The following is a 16,553-nucleotide window of genomic DNA, read 5'->3' as shown; positions in this document are numbered from 1 at the left end:
TGTTCGTCCGCCGCCGCCGGACACGGTTGGGCCACCGGACATGCGCTGTTAGACGCAGCCCACCAGCTGGACGCGGGCACGTTGAGTTCTCCTTCACATTTGCCGCTCTGCAAGCGAATCAAACACCATTGTCGGACCTCCGTCGCCGCTCGCAGAAGTGTCTAAGTCCCTCACTTACGATCCTAGCCGAGTTGCATCAGTGTCTTTGAAGCCATCACCGTAACTAATCCGTGGTCGCCGTAGCCGTGCCGCGCCACCGTCGCTCTGTCGACGTTTGCGCATGTGTGAGTGCGAGGTACGTACCTCCTCCCTCTCTCTCAACGTTCTGTTGCGTGCACAACGCGAAAAGCCCCTTTTTGCTTTAGAGTGAGAGAATGTGACTCGTTCATATCACTGTTCTCTTAGTTAATTTTTTTTGTTAGACCTGATGTTTTTTAGTCTTAGTATTTTTTTTGGACATATCTCTTGATGGTTCTTAATAGTTGGTATTTTTAAAAAAATTTATTATCATATGAATATATAAATTTTATTGTTATGTTTAGTTATTTAAATTTTTATCATATTCATATTGATCATATTTTACATATTTTGCATAGAGCTCTCCCTATTGGTGCAAGATAACCTCTGACCCCATAATTACAATGGTGTATGTTAGTTTTTCGATTGTATGATTACTATATATTAAAAACTGATTTGATTCTTTAAAGTGAGGAAATATATTTTAGAGAATAAAACAGAGTTAAAGTTGTTATTGATTAGATTTTGGAGAGCTTGTGTCAATCTTGGGTCAGAGGTTATCTTGCACCAATAGGGAGAGCTCTATGCAATTGGAAGAGATTGGACTCCAAAATTATCAGATAAAAAATCATCACAAGATGATATAGCCTGATGGGAAAAAAATAATCCAAAAATAGGGTAAAAAAAAGCCTATCCAGAATCCAGCAATACTAAAAAACAAAAGAAACATGAAATACATGAACCAATTGTGTAACTGATAACCATTAGAAATATCCACAAAGAGGTTGGAGAAGCCAAAAATATGAAGAAATTAGGCATAAAGTACATGACTATTGGCTATTGTGTCATGAAACAAGATAGCATGTTGGAGTAGTTATTATAAAAAAAAATGTTGGAGTACGTAGTTGACTTAAAAGAGATTTGGCAAACAAAGAGCATGCAAGACTTATAGCCCCTTGAACTAGCAGCAACAAACTAAATACTTGTAGATGGAGTGATGCAAATTAAAGCAACATTTGAGATTAAAGCCACAAGATTTAGAAGGAACTCAATATTTGCATGCTTCTCTGTCAACAATTTTGATGTATAAACTGAATTATAAGTAGTTAACCACAAATTAATTTGCACTACTATATTAAAATCAATAATTTCTTTATCTTGTGACTAAACTGTTTAGCAGAAAGGAATCTTAACATTAATTAGTAGCATACAGAAAACACATTAAATGATAATCAAATTAAGTCTAGTATGATTAAGATTGCAGTTTGTTGAATCAACATTTTAGTTATATAATTGCAAACACTTGATACTATTGTGCAAACATGAAAGTGAAAAAAATTATGGATTGACATTGAACGCGGTCTCTAACACCTTTTTCTAAGTGTGTTTGTTTTAACATTTGTACACTTTCTAACGTAGTTCAATGTGACTAGGACGAAAAGATTGGATTGACATTAAATGGAAAAACAAACACAACTTAAGCCATAAAAATTCACATTGCTATGAATGTTAGTGCAAAAACAAAAGTGAAACACTAATTAATTTCAATTTAAATTTGGCATACGTGACTTCACTGTCACCACTTTGTTCAAAACAAAGTAAGAATCAAACTACTAAAGAAAACTCCAAGTATTTTTTTAAAACAATATATACTCTTCACAAATATTATAGTAGTAAAATATCGGATGCATTATCATAGTTAAAAAATTTAAAGGAGCATTTGTAAGAAATATAAAACCCCACTAAACATAAAATAGAAAAATAGAAGAATTAACTTCATTAAAATAAACATCGACACACTTCTCTGTCAATGTATAAACTAAAAAGAACAGGTAGTTACCACAAATTAGTGTATAGTGGCGAGGAATTTTGAGTAATATGCAGAAGTTGTAGGTTCAAACTCAATAAGATCATAGTTAAAAAAGAAAAAGTGGGTGAGTATATATACGCACATGACGCATCTCTATATCATGTCAAAGCCAATTGAAAATTTTCCAAACACGGCACAAATTGTAGACAAATTTAGCTAGTTCCAAAAAAACTTGTTACATGCACATTCCAAGGAGATTTTAGATAATTTAACTACTAAAATAAATAGTCCTGATCCAAAAAAATAAATAAATCGTCCAGTACAATATTGGTTCAACAACCAAAAATCATAGGTTTCCTAAGCTATTGGATAAGCCGCAAAGGTGCAAAATAATAAAATAAATAAAAATTAGCACTATAGTTAAAGTGAACCCAACAACGTATAAGGAAGGAAAGAATATGAGTATGAGATGTGTTAACATTTACCCAAAGGCAACAACGTGACCAAGTGCCTAGCAGCAATTTGGACGCAACATCACAACTCAACTAAGCGAAAATTTTAGGCCCAATTTATATATGTATAAAGAAAGCAAGAGCCAATATTAAAAATTTCATTTTATCTCAAAATGGATCAATTTGATGAGAGAAGAATTAGTTAATATCAAATAAAAAATCTCAAATACCTTTTGGATGTAAAAAAAAAAACAAGACATTTATAAAATATCTTAATATTAAATTGTAGTTAATTGTGAAGTTCTCAAATAAGAGACAATTACTCAATGCACCTTATTTTTTGCTTGACACACTCCTAAAATTCTTAATGTTTCCTTCTTATCTTTCCTCTTCCAGGAAAATCCTACTTGCCTCTCCTCCAAACCTCCATGACCATCGCACCCCACCTCCACCCAATACCAACACCAACACCATTGTCACCCCTAAACACCACCTACACACTACACTGAACCCACCACCATGCCACCACCCAACCACCCACCACTTCTAGGCAAATCACTATGATCCACAAGCCTCCACATCCCATAAAACTCACCATCGTGCCACACCACCCACATATGGTTCTAGATTGAGTAATCCATAATACATTTGTATTATGAATTAAGTAATTCATAGTACCAATGTATTACGAATTACTCAATCCAAGACACATGTCAACTTATCTATAAGGGTTTGAGTGAGTATTGTGGATCATCCAACAAAGATAGGTCTCCAACTACATGCCAACTTATCTCTAAAGGGCGACCGGGCATCATTAAACTTGGCGACATACCAAGTTAATTTGTGCACCACATCTTTGACATTAAAGACCCGCAGCAATGCATACGTATCAACTATAGAGCCAACATGAATGTATATACCTAGACACCTGCCTCTTAAGGGTCAATGCTAATAGAACACGTGTAAAGAGCTATTAGATGGTATCTTGTATAAATAGAGATGAGCATATACTTAAACTCAAGTTCATGGTTAGGACGGAGTTAAGAAAACATGCAGAGTCATCCCTCCAATGTTTTTACAATGTGAACAAGTAAGTTTACTCTTATCTCATTCGAAAAACTATGCATTAAACTCAACATTTAAAAATTCATTAGGTCAGTCAAGTATGGCAAATTTAGGTAGTTTGTACAAAGTTCTAAATTAAAAATTTGTGGTCAATATATATATACAGTGACTTTTATGCTTCGTCTAGATTAATGAAGAAAAGAAAAAAGGAAAGGATGAAAGAATAAAGTATGTGACTCACGTGTTTCACTAATCAGAACCAATAGGTAAAGGATGTAAAAGACACGATCGTTGAATTTTGATTGCAGGTCTTCCTCCGGGTCCCACGTGCACATGATCCATTATTTGATATTGGAGCGCAGCTGGTTTTTACACACAGTGAAACTGCGTGGCTGTGTACGTATATATAATAGATATGATAGAATCTCAAGGTAAGCAAAATATTAAAGAATATGGACAAAACACATCTCATTATTAAGTCCCTACCAGAGGTAAATATGGACAAAACACGCCTCTGCGCTTGTTGTTCTTAATCATAGTATAGATCAGTTGTGTTAATAACATGAATATATATGCATAGATTTATGTAAATATTGACTCCATGCACATGACTAAATGATGCTTTTATAGTTTACATTTGTCTTAAATTAGAATTCATTAAGGACATTTTTGTAAAAAAAATTAATGTAAAAATCAGATTGAATTTTATAAAGAGTTTAATGAATATATATTGATATTGGATAAAACAGTTTAATTTTATACTATTATTTAATTATAAATTTTGGTTTAAATTATTTTAAAAAAATTATTTTAAACATTTATGCATAATGTGTTATAATTGGATAACTTTATCAATAAATAATTCTTTTTCTCTTTTATAAAAAAGAGCAAGTCACATTTTAATTTGAATGTATTATAAAGACTTAACATGTATAGCATTAAATTTATGTTAAATTGATATTTATTAGTACTTTATTTTCTAATGGGTGTAATCTTCTCACATTTTTAGAGAAGTCAAATTCTATTATGATACTTTTAAAACATTTACAAAGTCAATGTACGAAATCGTTTATTGTATGTATAGTATTTTAACCAATTGCAAGAGTAAATTCCATAGTTTATTAATATTTAAAAATAAATAAAAATAAGTATAAATGATTATTTAATTTAATATCCAAATAGAAGTATTGAAAAAATAAAGAGATATTTTAATTTATTAATTATTTGCTTATTATAATTAAAAATAAAATAAAAAAATTCAAAACTTCTCTAACGTTAAAAAAAATAGTAATTTAATATATTTTAAAGATGAATGCTAGGAATCTAGGCTGATTACCGCAATAATTTGGTGCACTTTCTACGCCAATTTATTTTCTTCTTTCATGTCTCGTTCAACAAGGTCTCCTCCCAGCTCAAAAACTCCATCCATGATCACATGTCGATGACTGTCATGTATATAACCTTCTTGTCCACTCTACTATTCAACTATTCTATTCTAAATAACTAAAAGTTGATATAGATAATACTATTAGACAAAAACAAATTAAATTTTTTATAATATTTTTTTCAATTTTCGTTTCAACTTTGTGTCCGTTGATTTATGTATTTTGTTGAAGCAACTTTTCAATTTATTAACAAATATTTATTAAATGATGAAGTCACTAAAGATTAAAAAAATAGTTTAAAACTTTTTTATTCTCAATAATTATACTACACTTAAAAAAAATATAAGAAAAAGAATATAGGAAATAAATTAATTACGAGAATAAAAAAGTAAGAAAAAGCAGGAGTGTCATTTGCTATTAAAACTTTTAGTACCATTATTTGCATGATTTTTTTTAACCAATAAATAAATAGCATTGACTAATTCGGATAAGGGTTTGACTTTATGGGTAGGAGAGAGAGAAAACTAAAACTAAAACACCAATCTCGTCGTCTTTCGAATTTGGATGCATTTATCATCCATTTTATCTTAACGCTGTCAGTACGGACCATTTATTGAGCAATAAATTTGCACGGTCAATATATTTATACTCCTTTAATAATTGGCCTGGGTGAAATTAATTTCATTTTTTTTATTAATGTTTTAGATTCGAACATTGAATCTGGAAAAAAAAATTCAGATTTTATTAAAAGAGACCAACCAAAATTTTCAACAAATAAAATTATAAAATCAATAAATATTTTCAACAAATATTTCAACACCATAATAATCTAAAAAACTATTTAAATGATCATAAATTAGAACTCTAACAAAATATACACAATGAAAATTGTGAAAGAAGAGCATATTATTAACCCTTTTCGTATTTAACTTGTTTCTCTTTTCGGAATTTTATGTTCCCCACTTTGTTCATTCATTTGACATATGAAAAATATCTTCATCACTATTTCAACTTTATTATGTAAAAAAAAACTTTATTGTGTAACCACCATTCATAGCTTTCACACTCACATTCGATCGAGAATTTAGATTTTCAGCCTTTGCTTTTTTTGTGAATTTACATTTTCAGCCTTTGAGAATTTTTTTTTAGAAATAAGTAGTGTAATGATATTACTTATAAGATACATGCTTAATAAGATAAAGTTTCACAATTTTATACTTATATATACTAACATTTATTTTCTATATATTTGTAAAAAAATTGTTTTGTTTATTATAGAGACACTTTTAAATTAATGTATGTGAAATATTTTTTTAAAAATAAGTTGAGGAAAATTAGAAAAATAAATAACTTAATTTATCAAATATTATTTTATAATTAATAAAATACAGTAAAAATAAAAATTACAGGTGTTTCAAATATTCATTTTTGAAAAATAAATATATTTAATTGATTAAAAAAATTATTATACTAGTAATTTAAAGCTATCCAATTGTACTTATTCTTAATTAAAGAAATTTGAGTAATGACTAAAGAATCAAGAAAAACATAAAATTATGTATAAATCAACAACAAATTAATGAGAAAAAACATTACTCTCTCCGTCCCAAATTTTAGTCTTTATTTTTATTAGATAGTTGTTGATGACATAACAAAGACATTAACAATTCATAGACTTGTCATATCATCAAAAGGTCTATAATAATAATTACATGTAAATTTTTTGGTCAATTTTTTTTAAATCATCATTGGTTCAAAATAATTAATAAAGTCATATTAGTTTATGAGGAATTTAAAAATACAGTTTATCCAACATTTTACATGTAATTATCCTATTAGACTCCTTGATGACGTGCTAATATTGTTATGTCATCAGTTAACACAGTTACTTAGTAATAGAGATTTAAAAATAAAAAGTTACAAGGATAAAGTTGGGGTAAAATATGCCAAAATTAATTGTTGGAGGTAAAATTTACTAAAAAGTAAAAAGTGTAATTAAACCTTATTTTTTAGTAATAAAAAAACTTAAATAGCTTTTTGATTCCTATAAAATAAATTTTTATAGTCATTCAAAAAACTTTGTTTTGATTTTAGTTTTTGTAATTTTAATTTTTAGTTTATTTCCAGTTATTGATGATGTAACAAAAAAAAAACATTGACTTAGCACATCATTAAGGAGTCTAATAGGTGACACTTTTTATGCATATTTGATTTTTGCACTTAAATTATATAACAATTATTTCATTTTGTCTCTTTTAATGCTCACGTTGATCCAAAAAGATAGGAATTTAGGTTTTTTTGGATTTTTAGCTTAAAGAAAGTTAAAGTTAGTGAATTCTACGATTCTTATAGATTTTTATTACAATAACAATGGTCAGAAGATGTGTGAAGAATTGGAGCAACTCATTCAGCACAAGAAGCCCAACATGGAGAAACATGTGTCAAGCATCTGGTGGTTTTCAAGCCAATTGTACGTACATGCACGCTTAGCACACACATGTACATGTAGGCTCAACACATTGTTAGTTAAGCTAGTTGTACTGTGTGGTGCTCAACCCGCATGCAGGCTTAGTATGTGATGACTTTTTGAAAAAAACACAAGAGTGCAAAGTTTCTGAGGTGGTTAAAAGGGCATTGTTCCATTGAACAAGTGGAGTTCGCCTAGAGTAGTTTTTTGAGACAAAAGTCACTTTGAGAGCTCTTTTTCTTAGATGTTCTTCATTTTCTTTGTTTCTTCTTATTTTGGGTCTCAGATGGCCATGAGAGGCAAACTTACTCATTTCCATTGTTGGGGGTTTGGATATAAAAACTCAATATAATGTTCTTTACTGTCTATTTAATGTTATTTTAGTATTGTTGCTTCCTTTCTATATTTATTGTTTTGTTCATGGTTTAATAACTAGGAAATGTTTTTACATCAAGGATGTGAAGGAACTTCGAAGTAATTCATATCTAGGGATGAAATGGTGTTTGTTAGCCTGATTTATGTATCTTTATTTTTAAAAGAAGTTACTTGGTTTAGCTTTTTAAGAGATTAGGAGTGAAATCAAGTGACTTAGGCTCTTTCACATGAGAGATCATGGTTAGAGTATATTAATTGGTGAAATTAATAGTTGGAATAATTTTAAATGATGAAAAAATCCCGTCAAAAGTAATTTTGGTAGGCCAAACACCTAACACTTCTCCAAAATTCTGCACCAAGTTATCATTTTTACACGAGAGCGTTTGTCCTTCTTGTCTCTAAACCTTGCTTGGTGAGTTTTATGTCTTAAACTTTAACATTTATGCACTTTCATTCTAGAATATATCAACTTTCCTTAATTAGTGTTGCTTAAAATTGGTATATACAAACTTTGAATATAAGTAAAGTTCCTATAGAGTTGACACCAGATATTTTATTATTTATCATCATTTATTACTATTTGTACATATTGGTATATTTGTCAACAAGTTAGCAATAAGATTGTGATATGCAACTTTTTTATATATAAAATGTCTTTTAAAATCACCATCTATTCAAAATAATCAATAAAGTTATATTAGTTGATGAAAGATTTAAAAACACAATTTATCTAAAAAAAAAATATATGTGATTATCATGTTAGACTTCTTGACAATGTGACAAGTCAATAAGTTATTATCATCAATATTATATTATGAGTTAACAATTTTACTTGAAAGTTTAATGTGTTATTGGTGCATGTATCTTGTCACTCATATCAATTAATTAAGTTTATATATTTCTTAGATATATGTGTCAATAAGTTATATAATCGATAGAAAAAATGTCAACAATTTGTTAAATTAGAGACATGTTTGTTAGTAACTTTAGTCCTTAAGTTTATGTGAGCAATTAATTTCGTGACATTTTCGTCCCGAGTGTCAAGTAAACAAGTTTTCTAACGTTAATGAATGAAAATTAACAATGAGATGAATTTGTCTCATTTTTTATACTTTTGAAGATTAAATTTTACTTTTTTATCTCTTAAAGAACATATTTGACCGTGTCACACACTTTTAAGAATGAAACTAACTATTTATCTTAAATTTTATTTAAAAAAATATAATAATTATCCCAATTGTTTTAAATTAAGTTTATTGAAAAAATAATGATCACTTGATCAATATCTCGAATTACTAATATTAAGAAATATTTTCTTAAAATTTATTTAAAAAATTGTTCAAAAAGTTAATTTCTTAAATAAATACCACTATCTTAATGAGTTCACCCAAAGAAAGAGTGTGTGCCCTTCTTTAATTCCGGGGAAATGAAAATTTGAATTCCACCAATCCACCATGCAAGATTCGAACGCAATCGTGGAAAATGAGAGACACGAGGATGACTCACACAAGTCACAACCAAACCAGTCTTTCTCAATGTTTTGGCTGCCCATGACTTTGTGTCCAGTTCCTCTTCCTCCCAAGATATGGCTTGTCTGCATTCACAGGTGCATTTAATATACTTTATTATTATACCTTTTTAATTATTTTTAAAAGATTACTTTTTAAAATTTTTAATTTAATATAAAGAAAAAATAACGTATACCCCATCTTTGAAATAAATTATTATCTTTAATTTTTTATTTTATTTTTTACCTATTTTTTTTTTTTACTTTTTTAATTTATATCAATCTACTTTTTATTCAATCAAACAAATCTAACACTAATCATTGAATATATAGATCAATTGACATAGATTTATATTCAATTAATAAGAGATTTCCAGTTTAAGTCTAATCTTTAGTAAAATATACTTCTAAATAAATAAAAAATATACCTTCAATTAAATGTTATTATTTTTTAAAATTGAAAATCTGAATTGCCTGTGATCGATGGCGGCAGATTCACACTTCACTTTTAAAAATTACATGTAAATATATATAAATATATCGAATGTATAGATTTTATCCCCTTAATTTGGTATATTTAAATTCCTCCACCAATTTTTTTCTCCATTTCATGATAGTAATTATTAACTTTCATTTTTTAAATAAATTATTCCTCTTGACTTAGGATCCTACATGTGTTATGGCTTGCCACATAGATATTAATCAGACGATGGATACATATTACCTAGTATTCCTGATGATCTCATAATTTCTGGAATATTTGACTAGAAAGAAAAAAGAGATAAAGAAAAAAATAATAAACATGATAAATGATATAATTAAAAAGGTAAGAAAAAGTGTAAAACTGAGATGGAGGAGAAAATGAACAATAATAGTAAGATTCCTTTAATGTAAATGTAATTAGAAAAACTGAACCAAAATGAACACGTTGATTCCATCCCCGGAAACGTCAAAGATCTCTTTAAGCACGACCAAGTGTGCAATGAATATGCTTGAAAGCGAGTGAATGATTCTTTTCTTGAACCTAAGACACAGTAACTTCCTTTTTTCGCTGGTTATGTTCCAATGTTTCAGAACATCACTATTGCAAGCTTTTTTTTTTTATCCCTTCAACTCTGGTCTTTCTTTCTTGAGGTAATCTCAGATATTCTCCTCTTCCTAACGTGCTATGCAGGTTTCTGTCACATATTATATTGATTTTTTTAATATTAATAATTAATAAATTAAACATGTGGGTTTTACTTCTCCAAGGCACCAACAAGTTGTTGGAACCTTTTAATATTTATTTTCAGTGGCTTATCTTTTGGAGTTTCTGGGCATGATTGGACTATTGCGGTTCACTCATATTTAGAATCACCAAAAGTTATATATGGACATGGAATTTTCTTGTTGAGTGCTTATTGAAAATCCTAGCTTTTCTGGGCTACCCCCTCCCAAAAACATAGAATCTTTAGGCGCATGGAGTCATGAGTTTTTCTTCTTTATCAAACTATGATGGTGCTTGCTTACTTTTGCTTACTTTTTGTGCTGTTGTTCCTCATGAAATGGCTTTGGCACTTGACTGGTGCTTAGTTCTCTGCGCTGAATGGTGGTGTAAGCTGAAGAAGAAGAATAACTGAAGCTGAGAGAGAGTTGTTGTATACTTTGAAGTTTGAATTTTGAAGGAAGGTTGGTTTCTCTTTGGCAGCATGGTTATGGGGAGAAGAACACTGTTGCTCTTGGTTTTGTGCTTGTGCTTGTGGATTCCCTTTGAAGTGGTGGGGAGAAAAGAACCTTTTTTTTCACCTACCAGTGTGAATTCCACTGTTTCTTCTAGACCCAAGGTTGTGAAGTTTGGTGCCCTCTTTACTATGGATTCTGTCATTGGAAGATCAGCTTTACCTGCAATTATGGCTGCTGTTAAGGATGTTAATTCCAGCACCAGCATTCTCCCTGGCATTGATCTGCAAGTAATTTTACGTGATACAAATTGCAGTGCTTTTCTTGGAACAATGGAAGGTATTTGCCAAAACTTGAAATTTCAGATGCTATCTCTCTCTTACCAAATTGGTTTTTCTTGACTTTGCTTGACAACTTTATGTATGTTAAAGTTCAAATGGTCAAGATTGACTCGTTTCTCACTGCTTATGATCTCATGGTCCCTGTAATGTGAGACGAGCTAATCTTACCATTCTATTCTAAGTGGGGTTTGGTAAAGGTTAGTTTTGCTTAAATCTAATCTTGACCACACATGTGTAATTAAATAGTTAGATTAGCTCTTCTCATCTCACACGGTGTCCTTCCATATCAATTGTTTATTGCAGAATTCTCTTTAAAGTTTGATTACCAATCTTGTCAAGTCACATTTTTCATGACTATCTACACCTAGAAAATCTGTATTGGACCAAAAACATTATGCTTGATTAATATTTAGGACATTTATAAATAGTTCTTTAGGTACTTTCAGTGCTGTTTTCCAATCAAAATTAGAGTTTACCTCGGTCATCTCCATAACAAAAGTTTGCATTGAAAGTTAACATCGACTATCAAGGTAAAACTTTCATCAGATTCTGATTGGAAAACAACTTCAAAAGTACCTAAGCAACTATATATCCATGTTTTGTCCTAATTAGGTGGAGTAAACAAGCTTGATTAATCTTGTTAATCATGTAGCTCTGCAGTTGATGGAGAATGATGTGGTTGCTGTTGTTGGTCCACTGTCATCTGGAATAGCTCATGTCATATCTCATGTTGTTAATGAACTCCATGTTCCTCTTTTATCATTTGGGGCAACTGATCCCACTCTATCTTCTCTACAATATCCGTATTTCGTCCGCACCACTCAGAACGACTATTTTCAGATGTATGCAATTGCAGACTTTGTTGATTATTACAGATGGAAGAAGGTAATTGCCATTTACATAGATGATGACAATGGAAGGAATGGAGTTTCTGTTTTGGGGGATGCAATGTCAAGGAAACGTGCCAAGATCTCTTACAAGGCTGCTTTCCCTCCTGGTGCCACAGAAAGTGATATCAGTGACTTGTTAAATGAGGTGAACTTAATGGAATCGCGTGTCTATGTTCTACATGTAAATCCTGATCATGGTTTAGCAATTTTCTCTATTGCCAAGAGGCTAAGAATGATGGACAGTGGATATGTTTGGATTGCAACAGATTGGCTTCCTTCAGTGCTGGATTCCTTTGATCTACCAGACACTGACACAATGGATCTCTTGCAAGGTGTTGTTGCATTTCATCATCACATTCCGGATACTGATCTCAAGAAGAGTTTTCTCTCCAGGTTGAAAAGCCAAAGAGACAATGAGACTGTGAGCTTCAATTCTTATGCACTTTATGCATATGATTCTGTTTGGTTAGCAGCTCGCGCCCTCGATGCTTATCTCAATGAAGGTGGAAATATATCTTTCTCCAGCGACCCTAAGTTGCGTGACACAAATGGAAGCATGCTGCAGTTAGCATCGCTTCGTACCTTTGATGGCGGCCCTCAGTTTCTCAAGACAATTTTGGGAATGAACTTCACTGGTCTGAGTGGTCAAGTTGAGTTTGACATGGAAAAGAATTTAGTCCGTCCAGCCTATGATATTCTAAATATTGGTGGCAGCGGATCCCATAGAATTGGTTATTGGTCTAATCACTCTGGTCTATCAGTTATAGCTCCTGAAGTTTTATATGAGAAAAAACCATCCAAGACTTCTTTAAAGAGCAATCAACAACTCTACAGTGTGATATGGCCTGGAGAGGCTACAACTACACCAAGGGGATGGGTTTTTCCCAACAATGGACAGCCACTGAGGATAGCAGTGCCGAACCGAGTGAGCTTCAAGGATTTTGTTGCTAAAAGCAAGAACCCCCAAGGGGTACAAGGCTATTGCATTGATGTCTTTGAAGCAGCCTTAAACTTGTTGACTTATCCTGTCCCGCGACAATATATGTTGTTTGGAAATGGTGAAAGGAATCCTAGCTACAACGAGCTTGTGCAGCAAGTTGCACAGAATGTGAGTTTCTAAATCTTATGTTAGCATTGCTAATGCCATAATGTGTGTGTGGTCTAAAAAGGACTTCAAGCAGCAATAATATGGAAAGTTGGTCCTTTCCTTGATATGGTTTTTTAAATTCTGATAGTTTTGTTAATTTGGCTCTTTGACTCTTTCTTTGTTCAGAACTTTGATGCAGTTGTTGGAGATGTTACAATTGTCACAAATAGGACAAGGATTGTGGATTTTACTCAACCTTTCATGCCATCAGGGCTTGTTGTTGTTGTTCCTGTGGAGGAGGAGAAGTCAAGCCCTTGGTCTTTCCTTGTGCCGTTCACTACTCAAATGTGGTTGGTCACTGGTGCTTTCTTTCTCTTCGTTGGGACTGTTGTGTGGATTCTTGAGCACCGGCTCAATCCTGAGTTCCGTGGTTCTCCGAGGAAACAACTCATAACAGTGTTTTGGTTAGTATGTTTTCCGCATTTGAAAGCCTTTTTAATCTGAATCCTTTTTGTAGATGAAGAGACCCCTTTAAGATGGACACTGTTTATTGCAAGGGTGGGCCATTTCTACCATTGTTTTATCATATCATATCATATACAATAGTGGATTGTAATTTGTTAGTCAGAATTGAGGCAATTTATTTCTTTCATTGAGCTAATTTATAATTTCATATCTCCCAATCCTTAACCAATAAGCCTTTATCCGAGTATCCTGCCTCAGCTCCAAATAGGAGGTGTATGTATGCTTACTTTAACATCAAGTTAAATATTTTTGCTGAGATGAGTTCCTTTTTTGCAGGTTTAGTTTCTCAACAATGTTTTTCTCACACAGTACGTTTCATATAGATTCTTTCACACCCTCTTCAATTTTTACCTGTAACAGTCCTTATTTTGTGTTCTGCATGATGAAATTCTGACTTATTTGTTGACACTGACACAGGGGAGAATACTGTAAGTGGACTCGGGCGATTGGTGCTAATAATATGGCTCTTTGTGGTGTTGATCATAAATTCAAGCTACACAGCTAGCTTGACATCTATCCTCACTGTGCAGCAACTGTCATCACAAATTGCAGGAATTGACAGCTTGATCTCGAGTACTCAACCGATTGGAATTCAAGATGGGTCATTCGCGCGCAAGTATCTGATAGATGACCTCAACATAGCTGAATCTAGGATAGTTACATTGAAAAACATGGAGGATTATATTGATGCCCTTCGGCGTGGCCCTAAAGCTGGAGGGGTTGCAGCAGTTGTTGATGAGCTTCCTTATGTTGAGGTTTTGATGTCTAGCATTGACTGTAAGTTCACAATTGTTGGGCAGGAGTTCACAAAAAGTGGCTGGGGATTTGTAAGTATCTCTATTTTTTCATGTCTATGGTTAAGGATTCTATATGTTCATCCATTAAATAAGTTTATTAGAATATATTGTTGATTTCCTGTTTTGTTAGAATACTAGAGTTGGAAAGTCTCTCTTAAGGGCAAATTACTTCAGAAATGGTGATTTGAAAACGTGTTTAAGAATGTTAAAAGATATGATTATATCTTTAAGTAAATATGGAAATAGGGAATAGCATAATCTTACCTTAATTACACTAGAGATTACTAACCTTAATTGTATCATTATTCTCATTATAAATAAAGGCTTAGTGTGGTCATCCTAGACACCCAACATTTCCTGAAATTCTATGAAGAAAAAAACTAAAAGATTAGAATGACTGATTTTGCTGTTCACTATTTTATCTCTCTCTCCTCCCATTTGAATGTGCAGTGCATTATTTTTGTTAGGATTGGTGACTATTCAGAATATCCTTAAGAATACAAGGTTGCTTTTATGTTATGATGCCTCCCTGGCTGTACAAGTAGAAAATTGGTTTATTCTGGCTTGAAAGAACATTAAACTAGAGTACAAGTATATATGAATGCTTTTAAAAACAATTTTCTTAAACAATACTACATTATTCAGCAATCAAATTTTCATCCAAAATCTATTAAGTTTTGAAAGTTGTTTCCAAAATAAGTGTTTTGAAAGACAAAAAACAGAAAAAAGCTGAGATGTTTTCTCATCTTTTTCATATGTTTTCATCTTCAACCTCCCTCAATTCCACACTCTCTACTTTGTACCTTACATAATGTTTATATGAAGACACTTTCTATGAAAAATAAGAAAATAAAGGTAGATCTAAGTTTATACATGAATTTTCACTATTTTTTTTAACCATATTATTGGTTCCAAGTATTCATTGAATTTGTCGATGATTAATTTTCATTTAGGAACTTAACTGGTCACTTTTAATGAGGGCTACCCTCTTAATCATGTTTCTTCAGTCCATAAGACTCAAACATGAGAGTGTGCTTGTTGGTGAATATTCTTTTACTATGAGTGTGCTTGTTGTGTCTATATCTTGTGAGAATTTTCTAAACATGGTTGGATATTGTTCTCAACTTCTCATGTTTGTTTACCTGACAACAGGCATTCCAAAGGGACTCTCCCCTTGCCATTGACTTGTCTACTGCCATCCTTCAACTCTCTGAGAGTGGGGACCTGCAAAAGATTCATGACAAATGGCTTAATAAAAAGGAGTGTTCAACCGTTGATACTGATTCAAACAAACTAGCTTTGACAAGCTTCTGGGGCCTCTTTCTGATATGTGGCATTGCATGTGTCATTGCCCTGACCATTTTCTTTGCTAGAATCTTCTGTCAATACAACAAATTCAGCCCAGAGCCTGATAAGATCGACGACAAGGAAATGCAACCGGTCAGGCCTAGACGTCCAAGTCGAACTCGTAGCATCAAGAAGTTGATGGTATTTGTAGATAGAAGAGAAGCAGATATCAAAGAGATACTTAGGGAAAACAAAAAAAGGAGACTCAGCATTGGATAAGCATTCTGTTTCATCAGTCACCTAGTTAGTTAACCAACCCTATGCATTTTGGTTGGTGCATCTTTTTTTTTATCCTTTTGGCAACCTTAGTGATAATAGTGTTGGCACAAATTAGTCTACACTAGTGAAGGTAAAATTCTTTCCTTCTTAGCAAGGAAACTGTGACAGCAAGAATGTCACCACAATAGTATTTGAAAAAGGAAAAAAAGAAAAAAAATCATGCTTTAGTTTGTACCTTCGTTTAGAAAAAGCTTGTGAAGGGAAACAAACACCCTAACCGCTATTCACATCATTGCATATTTGCTCTTTCATTTTCCAAGCTTTTTTGTTGGTCCTCTTATATGTTGAGTTTCATTATAATCATAAATATCAGCAAAGGTTTCAAGATCA

General features: G+C 32.0%; 1 protein-coding gene across 3 annotated transcripts; it reads left to right on the top strand.

The window, feature by feature from the left end:
- Nucleotides 1-10,260: 10,260 nt before the first annotated feature.
- Nucleotides 10,261-16,553, top strand: LOC114417309 (glutamate receptor 3.4-like). Of its 3 annotated transcripts, XM_028382458.1 has the most exons (7): nt 10,261-10,432; nt 10,871-11,296; nt 11,951-13,296; nt 13,462-13,739; nt 14,077-14,108; nt 14,218-14,627; nt 15,750-16,553. In XM_028382458.1, the coding sequence occupies exons 2-7, from the start codon at nt 10,987-10,989 to the stop codon at nt 16,161-16,163; spliced, it is 2,790 nt and encodes a 929-aa protein (XP_028238259.1). In that variant the 5' UTR covers nt 10,261-10,432; nt 10,871-10,986; the 3' UTR covers nt 16,164-16,553. The 3 variants fall into 3 exon arrangements, with proteins under 3 accessions (XP_028238259.1, XP_028238258.1, XP_028238260.1); XM_028382457.1 differs by lacking the exon at nt 10,261-10,432 and having other exon boundaries at nt 10,591-11,296; XM_028382459.1 differs by lacking the exon at nt 10,261-10,432 and having other exon boundaries at nt 11,181-11,296; nt 11,959-13,296.

This window comes from Glycine soja, chromosome 6, assembly GCF_004193775.1.
Source record: "Glycine soja cultivar W05 chromosome 6, ASM419377v2, whole genome shotgun sequence".
NCBI classification, from domain to species: domain Eukaryota; kingdom Viridiplantae; phylum Streptophyta; class Magnoliopsida; order Fabales; family Fabaceae; genus Glycine; species Glycine soja.
The sequence above is the reverse complement of the archived record's forward strand: the minus strand, read 5'-3'. Positions and strand labels throughout refer to the sequence as shown.

Coding starts and splice junctions, on each gene's coding strand:
- LOC114417309 (XM_028382458.1), top strand. CDS start 10,987: ATGGTTATGGGGAGAAGAACACTGTTGCTCTTGGTTTTGTGCTTGTGC. Junction 11,297..11,950: donor TTTTCTTGGAACAATGGAAG/GTATTTGCCAAA, acceptor TTAATCATGTAG/CTCTGCAGTTGATGGAGAAT. Junction 13,297..13,461: donor TGCAGCAAGTTGCACAGAAT/GTGAGTTTCTAA, acceptor TTCTTTGTTCAG/AACTTTGATGCAGTTGTTGG.